At 38.1% G+C, this 9,035-nt stretch overlaps 1 protein-coding gene across 1 annotated transcript; it reads left to right on the top strand.

Moving 5' to 3' along the window:
• Nucleotides 1-1,266: 1,266 nt before the first annotated feature.
• On the top strand, nt 1,267-8,997 carry LOC136855429 (carbohydrate sulfotransferase 13-like). The gene is made up of 8 exons (XM_067132482.1): nt 1,267-1,483; nt 3,060-3,787; nt 4,170-4,337; nt 4,481-4,543; nt 5,479-5,606; nt 6,371-6,578; nt 7,217-7,351; nt 8,273-8,997. Exons 2-8 carry the CDS (start codon nt 3,119-3,121, stop codon nt 8,438-8,440), a joined length of 1,539 nt encoding a protein of 512 aa, XP_066988583.1. The 5' UTR covers nt 1,267-1,483; nt 3,060-3,118; the 3' UTR covers nt 8,441-8,997.
• The last annotated feature ends 38 nt before the right edge of the window (nt 8,998-9,035 follow it).

Below are 9,035 nucleotides of genomic sequence, written 5' to 3' on the forward strand. Positions count from 1 at the left end.
GACAGCTGATTGTCAGCTGTCAATTGTCAGTCATTGTTGGTAATAATTGGCGATCTTTTTCCCATAGTTTAATGGTATTTTAGGCTGCGAATTTTTCAGTAGATAACTTGTATTCATAATACATTGTTCCTTTTTTTTTTATCAAAGGAAATGGCGCCGCAAGAGGGGTAGGCCTAGAGAAGCCTTATGGCTCCTCATCGAATCTCCTCCAGGGGTGAGATCGCTGGACTCATGCCTTTTTATCTTTCCCCCAGCTGACACTGGTACCCATTTAAGCCTGGGTGACTGGTGGGTAATAAACTATATTTACAACTGCAGCTATCTTTTAATGTATTTCATGTCTATATTCACGCCATTTCAACAAGTTGCTTGAACAATACAAATGAGTGACACTGCGTCTGGGGGGGGGGAGGGGGCGGAGAATGTCGAACGTATTGCTGATGATCCTCTTCTTGCGGAGCTATTTGAAGTAGCTGTTGCTATTTGAAGTAGCTGTACAATAGCTTTCTGTAGCTTGGTTCATGCTTGATAAAAAAAAACATCATTACAAGCAGCATTGGTGCAAATGTGTAAAAGTACTTGCATATATGTTACTTATTTCATCTCCATAAAAGCCCGATTTATAGGCCTATCAGTGTAGGTCACGATCGGGATAACCTAATGTCCTTTGCTTGATCCTTTGCTTGACCAGGCCTAAAGAAAGCAAGGAAAAGAATACACTAAGCACTTGAGAGAGAGAGAGAGAGAGAGAGAGAGAGAGAGAGAGAGAGAGAGAGAGAGAGAGAGAGAGAGAGAGAGAGGCGCCGCGAGTTATCAAACAGAAATACAATATCAGCCTTAAATTCGTTATGTCGAATAAAGGGAGATGAAATTATTTTGGCAATTTTTTTATGCGATCAGAATTTGTATCCTATTACTGCCTTTTATTTTTCATCATCGTAAAATCTGTATTAATACGAAAATGAACTGTGCTCAGGAACGTACATCAACATCATGTCTGCTGAAGGCGTACGGACTCAGTTCTACTGGCTTAAACTGTATCCATCTGTAAAAATCAAAACAAAAGAGAATCCCCAAAATTAACACTAAATCATTTACCTTTCTAGCTTCTGCTATTTTCTGTGGATTTTAATGCCCATGAAAATAAATGCGAAATAAAAATACCAAAACCAGCTTTTAGTTAAGCCAAAGTCAGTGTCAAAAACGGAGCCCCACTAAAGGGGCGGAGTTAAATACAGCCTTGACCGTAAGACAATATCCTACGCTACACTTCCAGGAGTTCAGTGATCTCTAGAACACTGTTTCGTCTACCTGTGTATATAAACACTCAGTTATAATTACTTATTCAAGGGTATTCAGAAATAAAGTGAGAATCGTTTCCGTCTAATGTGACTATTTTGTGTGATAATTAGGAGAGAATTCTAAGTGAAAATATTTAATTTCGGTGACATGATTATGAGATGACAGCTTGAGGTGCCTGAAGGTGAGTGTTTCTTTTCTTTTTTTATCTGGATTATCTTGACGACACCTTGTCCATGAATGTATCCGTGTATAGACTCGTGAATATAAATACTTATGTATACATACTCACAAATGTATGAATAGATGACGGTTTACGGTCACTGGTGAAATGTTTTTATCGGAGATATTTGGAGCGTGTCTTCCTATTGCTTCAGGAAATGTTTGAGCTCAGAAACTAGTTAGCAAGAGTTAATTCACGCTGCGCCCTTAGGGTGAGGTTAAGGTTAAGGTTAGGTTAGGTCGGGTTAAAGCATTTGGTTGTATTAACTCAAATTCATCAACTGCAGTCCGTAGGATAAGTTGTTCCCGATGGAAAATTATTCAGAAACTGGACATTTTCTGTTTTTTTTTATGAATTCCCTGTTTCATTGTCAGATTCTCTCTCTCTCTCTCTCTCTCTCTCTCTCTCTCTCTCTCTCTCTCTCTCTCTCTCTCTCTCTCTCTTGCGGTAGCCGCTGGCTTTTCCGTTATCAAAACAACGAAAAGTATTTATAAAAATCTCTGAATCACACGAGTCACTAAAATGGTTTGGTAGTCCACAATGATATATGTGTAAATATATATATTTTAATATATATATTTACACTAACATCTTTCTGGATTTCTTCACTAATAAAAAAAACACGATGGACAAATGAAGGCGCCTTACTTTCCATATTAAATACCGTTACTCGGACGCCATTTACAGTCTGTTTCATCTCCAGAGAAAAGAAAAGTTATTCATTCCACGACCTAAAGGAATTTTGTAATGCATTTCAAAGGGCGTCCCGAAGAACGAGATTCTGACTCTGTAATGAAGAAGAAGAAGGTGTTTAAGTGTACTCGGTCTAACCTAGATTCGCCCCGGCTAACGGTTTTTCGTTTCGTCATCGGCTGCCCCTTCCTGGTGAGTTGAGCAGATGGGTCTAGGCAGGACTCGGAAATTCATGACTATCTCTCTCTCTCTCTCTCTCTCTCTCTCTGTAGTCTTTGTAGGAAGCCACATGGTTTCGTTGATCTTATACTGTACAAATACGATGCCCATGAAGGCATATGGATACATACATTCCAGCGTATTTTTGCTAGCGTAAAAGTGTTAGTTTTCACTCACACTTTTATGCTAGCAAAAATACGCTGGAATGTATACACAGCACATAGGCGTATGTGTCTATCTATCTATCTATTCATCCCTCTATATTAACATCGGTCTATTTATCGGGCTATCTAAGTATATTAATATGAAATTAAAACTGAATTTGAACATCGTATAGATTGAATTTATTAGGATTCAAAGAGAAGAAAGATTAACTGTACTGTATAAGGAAACATTAAACTATAGAAAGACAAAAACTCGTCTCTGTAACAAGAAATCATGAACTAAGGTGTGTACCGGTCAGTCACCCTTTTCTAAGTGACTGGTTTTTCGTGTTGCTAGTCATCTCTCTCTCTCTCTCTCTCTCTCTCTCTCTCTCTCTCTCTCTCTCTCTCTCTCTCTCTCTCTCTCTCTCTCTCTCTACGCTTTGCTATTGGCCAGTGAGTTATTAAACCTGTCTTTTCAGGATCACATGAGAGAAGAGGAAGCTTGCCACCTTGTGGGAGAACAGGTGCACCTTCCCAGATGTTGGCTGCCCGTAACTTCAAGTCCATCTTCCGTCTGGTGTTCCTCACCATTTTCACCACCTACTCCATCCTTTACACTCTCAGCTATGTCAACAACTTGCAGCCAAGCCGTGTCCTGCCAAGGCCATCACCCTACATGAACCACTATAGAGGAAGTCAAGCTATAAACCAAAGCGTCACTGAGGTGACTCCAAAGGAAATTACGAATGTAAACAATAGAACTTCTCATGTTAGGCCTACCTCAGGTCACGATGGCGATCTTGTGAGCAATGTCACCGCCATGTCAGTTGCATTTAAGCTATTACCAACGGATTCTGAAGACATTATCAGGGAAGCAATACCTTCCGACGCATTAAAATTAACACCTCCTGACCAGTCAGGTGGGAATAACTATAATGATACCTCGCTGAACAGCGAAATTCCTGTCGATTCTGGAAGTAGACTTAAGTCAGAGGCAGAGGCGTTTTACGATGATTACGCTGATTTGGACGTCACACCAAGTAGCGGACGCTCAGGTTCTGACGCTACTGAAGACGACCTGGAGGTCGATTTTAGTGCATTCGACTCGTACCAAGACCAGGAGCAGAATCCTGATTGGCCAGTTACCCTCGAGTTTACGAATGCTTCTGCCCTGCGTCGAATCGATTATGATAAATACAGTACAAAAGTAAGTGGAATTATATCGATATTCTTTAACGAATCACTTGTCATAGACAAATTCAAAGAAAGATACATTTACCTTTTTTATTAATTTAAAATTAGTAAAGTATGTATCATTCATATGCAGATATGATTCATTATTCTTAAAATGAAAACTATTCTTGATTAATGACCACACAGATGTAAATATGGTACTAATTTTACAAGAGTAAATATTCCCACAACGAATGCAAGGTATTCAGAAACGATTGTCTGTTGTTAAAATGAAAACTATTGTTCGTTGATGATCAAGCAGATATGAATAGGCCTATGGTACTAGTGTTACAAGACAGATATGAGAGATACCATTTAAAACGTAATATTTTTATTCATTTCTGTTATGTCCACAGGACAGGGGTTTTTTGCAAAGTAGGTTAGACGTCTTCGAGGAAAGAGCCGCGTTGGTTGGGAAAGTGTGCAAACAGCAGCCTGCTTCCCTTCACACACCGAGTGGGGCAAACCACCTTGTTTGGGACACGAAGCATAGTCCTAGTATAGTGTGGTGTCCCAACTATAAAGTGAGTTCGTCTTTTTTATCCTTTGTTATTGAGTGAGTGGGAATGTTACTTACTGAACTTTATTAGTGTATTATTATTATTATTATTATTATTATTATTATTATTATTATTATTATTATTTATTATTATTATTATTATTTCAGGTAGCGTCTACAACTATGATGATGAGTTTCCTGCGCATTTCTTCAAAGAGCAAAAAAGTACAGGTGAGTCATATTTTGGTCTTCTATAGTTACCCCTCATTTGGGATAACTACAGTCTTGTTATTCTAATTTATACTACAGCTGAATTCTTCCTGTATTTAATTTGACAGTGGGATAGGCTCTGATACCACAGGGTGCCGAGTTGGAGTTTTCCCTGTGGTATGAGAAAATAATACAATATTCTACCCTGTAGGAGGTAGTGCCGTCAGTACACCTCACGCGGTGCACTGTAGGCATTACTTAAGGTTCTTTGCAGCGTCCCTTTGGCCCCTAGCTGCAGAGCCTTTGATTCATTTTACTGTACCTCCGTTCATATTCTCTTTCTTCCATCTTACTCTCCTCAACCCTCTTCTGACAGTTGTTTCATAGTGCAACTGCGAGGTTTACCTCCTGTTCCACCTTTCAAAGCCTTTTTCTCTCAACTTCCCTTTCAGCACTGAATGACCTCGTAGGTCCCAGCGCTTGGCCTATATTTTATATTCATTCCTTTACAGTTATATTCCTAAAATACAGTAATATAATATTTATTCTACTTAAATAGAGCCAGGAATAAAAAATCATTAAAGAAGTTGTGCATATTGCTCAGATGGTCTGTGTACGTTGACCAAAGTTCAGAGGTCCATATCAGGCCTGTTATCTCCTTCAAAACTCTACCTTTGAGCAAGGGCCTGTTTTAGATCAAAACGGGATTGGTATGAACCAGCCACCAACCTAAGTTTAAGTGCCAAATATTTTTGGGGGGCCACACTTGTTCAAATAGTCAATAACCACTTTCTGGCCTCTTCTAGACGCCATTTGTATGTCCTACATTTCTTTTATATAACTTTATCAAAACAACCCTGTACATAAACACACAGAAGATATCCATAGCAGAAGAACTTTAAATCGTCTCAGTGAAGTCAAATGAGATCTGTCATGACTTATTTTTATTGCAGAAGAAGAAGAAGAAGCGCGTGAAACAGAGCGACGTGCGACGCATCTACTGGGCTCCAAAATCAGGGGAGGAGAAAGCAACGGTCCTGCGGGAGAGCGTCCGCGTCATCATTGTCAGACATCCCTTCACGAGGTTATTATTATTATTATTATTATTATTATTATTATTATTATTATTATTATTATTATTTGTTCTTCAATGAATGGTGGAAACTGAAGGTAGGCAAAGTTGAAGAAGGGACTAGCTAGAATAGTAAAATTTTGAAAGATACAAAACAGTGCAAATGAGAGCAAAGGAAACGTTGCATAGTACCTCTAGTGTTGTCTACAGTGTTGCTGTGTAAGGAAAACTGTATACAGTACCCTTCTACTGGCCACAGGAACAGTGTATGCAATACCCTTCTACTGGCCACATTAAGTTAGAAACTTTGATAGTTTTTACGCCAGTGTGTGATAGTAAATCAGTCAACCACTTTGTGAGAATCAAGTCAACTATTCTTTATCTTGACCTTGGGGAATTTTAAGAGTGAGCTTTCTGATTCTGTACTTTCCCAACAAAACTCCATTTTGAAAACGAGTTAAAAAGAAAGTTTAGAGGTAAATGAGACAAAGATATATATAGTAACCATCTATAAGAAAAGGGGAGAAATTCATTTTTCGTGGTACTCACTAAAAGGAGAAGCAAGCATCTGAGAGACAGAGAGAGAGAGAAAGTAAGAATTTAATTAAATTAATAATCCATCGAAACAAAATACATATGATCATTCATAGTGACAAACTGAAAAGGAAATTTAACTTGAACTACTGGAAGTCGAAAAGAAAAAACAAGACATTTTTAAAAGTAGCCTATCCATTCATCCTTCCACTTAAATTTTCATTCGTTTTCCCCTTCGACAGGATTCTCTCCGCCTACCGCGACAAAATGACGAAGATGAGGCCGGGGCCCCCTAAATTCCACTTCCGGAAGATGCAGAAGGACATCATAGCGAAGTATAGGCCTGCCGACTCTTCCGTCGTCTCTCCTTTCCCGACATTTCCCGAATTCGTCAGCTATATCATCGATGCGACTCGAAGCCTCACGTCCACTACTGACTGGAAAGAAAAGGTATTACTGTAGTTACTGATGGATGTCACAAGGTTTTTCTCAAATAACAAGATAGTTTTGATGTCAGAGAAAGATTTTTAAGTCTCAAGAAAGTCCTGAGGTCATAAAGCATTTCTGAATTCACAGGATTTTAAAGTCACAGGAAAGTCCTGGGGTCACAAAGCTTTTCTGAATTCACAGGATTTTAAAGTCACAGGAAAGTCCTGGGGTCACAAAGCATTTCTGAATTCACAGGATTTTAAAGTCACAAGGAAATCCTGGGGTCATAAAGCATTTCTGAATTCACAGGATTTTAAAGTCACAAGGAAGTCCTGGGGTCATAAAGCATTTCTGAATTCACAGGATTTTAAAGTCACAAGGAAATCATATATATATTTATAATACTCTCCAGTGGGAAAATTAAGGGATTTTAAAGAATGCTTTTACTTCGTTTCCCATAAAAAACCTAATTTTGAATTTTCATGGTTGAATTTTATAAACTTACCACATTCCCAAGAAATGTCTTAAATCTATTCCAAGAAAACCCATACACTACAGAACTACTAAATCCTACCTGGATTAATATACATCATAAATCATCATTCCTACATCCCAATTTACCCATTAACATAGCCCTCACGGGATTTATGTGTTCGCAGACAAAATGTTGGACAGCTTACTGGGCTCACTGCAACGTCTGCACGACAGACTACAATGTCATCATGAAGCTGGAGACCTTGGATGATGACAAGAGATTCCTCGTGACTCTGTCTGACCTGGATGAGCTGAAGGAGGTGAGACTCTGAGGCTCTTTTTAGTTTTCTGTAAAAGAAAATTATTGTGCTGGCTTTGTCTGTCCGTCCGCACTTTTTCTGTCCGCCTTCAGATCTTAAAAACTACTGAGGCTAGAGGGCTCCAAATTGGTATGTTGATCATCCACCTTCCAGTCATCAAACATACCAAATTGCGGCCCTTTAGCTTCAGTAGTTTTTATTTTATCTAAGGTTAAAGTTAGCCATCATCATACTTCTGGCAACGATATAGGATACGCCACCACCGGGCCTTGGTTAAAGCTTCATGGGCCGCGGCTCATACAGCATTATACAGAGACCACCGAGAAGTAGATCTATTTTCGTTGACCTTGATTATACGCTGTAGCTGCTGCACAGAAAACTCGATTGAGCCAAAGAAACTTTGACGCATTTTTTACTTGTTTATTTTCGTGAATGAGTTGAACAGCGGTCTTGGTTAGACTCATGTCGTATGTGAATAGACATATACTTTATTTAAATAATTATGAAATAATGGTGACTTTATTCAGTTCTTCTCTTTTACGATGGCTTTAAAATTTTAATATGAACATTTTCACGTAGGAAATTGGTTAAATGTATTATGAATTACATTGTATTAGCCCATTATTATAAATGATAATGACATCTGATAATGACTATCCCCTTTTACGACGACTATGATGTTAATATATATTTTAGCTGTTTAAATGTATAATGAAATTTACGTTGTGTTGTTTCATTATTTAGTTCAGACATCTTGATTTAGCTCTTTCCGGTTTATCCTTACAGCTAAAAAGCAATGATACAAACAATTTAAATCAAGAACAGTGCTTATTCTGTTTAATAATTACTTATCCGAAAACATAAACAAACCATTTCTACCTAATCTGATTCAATTTTCTTTCCTTAACTAAATATTTCCAGAAGTCACCTGAGGATTGGTTACACCTGAGAAACGCGACCTCGCATGACCTAGCTCCCAAGTACTACAGTCAGCTGACGCGAGACCAGATCCTGGCCCTCTACGACAGTTATAAGCTCGACTTTGAACTATTTGATTATCACATAGACGAGTATCTTTCTCTCGTTTAGAGAATTAAGTCATTTCAAAGGACTCTTGAAATAACTCTTACGAATTATGTTCCTCCAAGGCGTTTTGAATTCTAGAAGCAAGTCTTCGCCAGATTGTGCTTTATAATGACTGTAATCTAGTCTTTGTCCTGAACCACTAGACTCATTAACTGAAACATTGTACGTGAAATGATGTAGCGTTGTTTATAAGTTAACCTTTGATTTTAACTTCAAGGGGCAATACAAATTAAAATGTTCGTAAATGTGCAAAGTGAATTCACAGAAAATGGGGGAAAAATGGACATTAACCAGACGGTGAGAAGGCAAGCAACCAAATTATTATATGATCTTAGGTTAACTGCTTAATGATGAAAGAAAATTGAGTCGAAAAAATTATTAGTAAGTGAAAGAAGATACTGCAGGGGAAAGCACACCATCTACGTGAAGAATTACTGAAAGATTATTCACAAACAAATCGTCCAATGCTAGAGTTATGCATGGAATATGTTTAGACAGTTGTGTGACTGATAACTGAAACATGTAGCAGCAAAATAAATATACTTTTGTAAACAAAATGACCTGAAAGCATGATTAACATTATCGTCCTAAACAAATC

This window comes from Macrobrachium rosenbergii, chromosome 1, assembly GCF_040412425.1.
Source record: "Macrobrachium rosenbergii isolate ZJJX-2024 chromosome 1, ASM4041242v1, whole genome shotgun sequence".
NCBI classification, from domain to species: Eukaryota; Metazoa; Arthropoda; class Malacostraca; order Decapoda; family Palaemonidae; genus Macrobrachium; species Macrobrachium rosenbergii.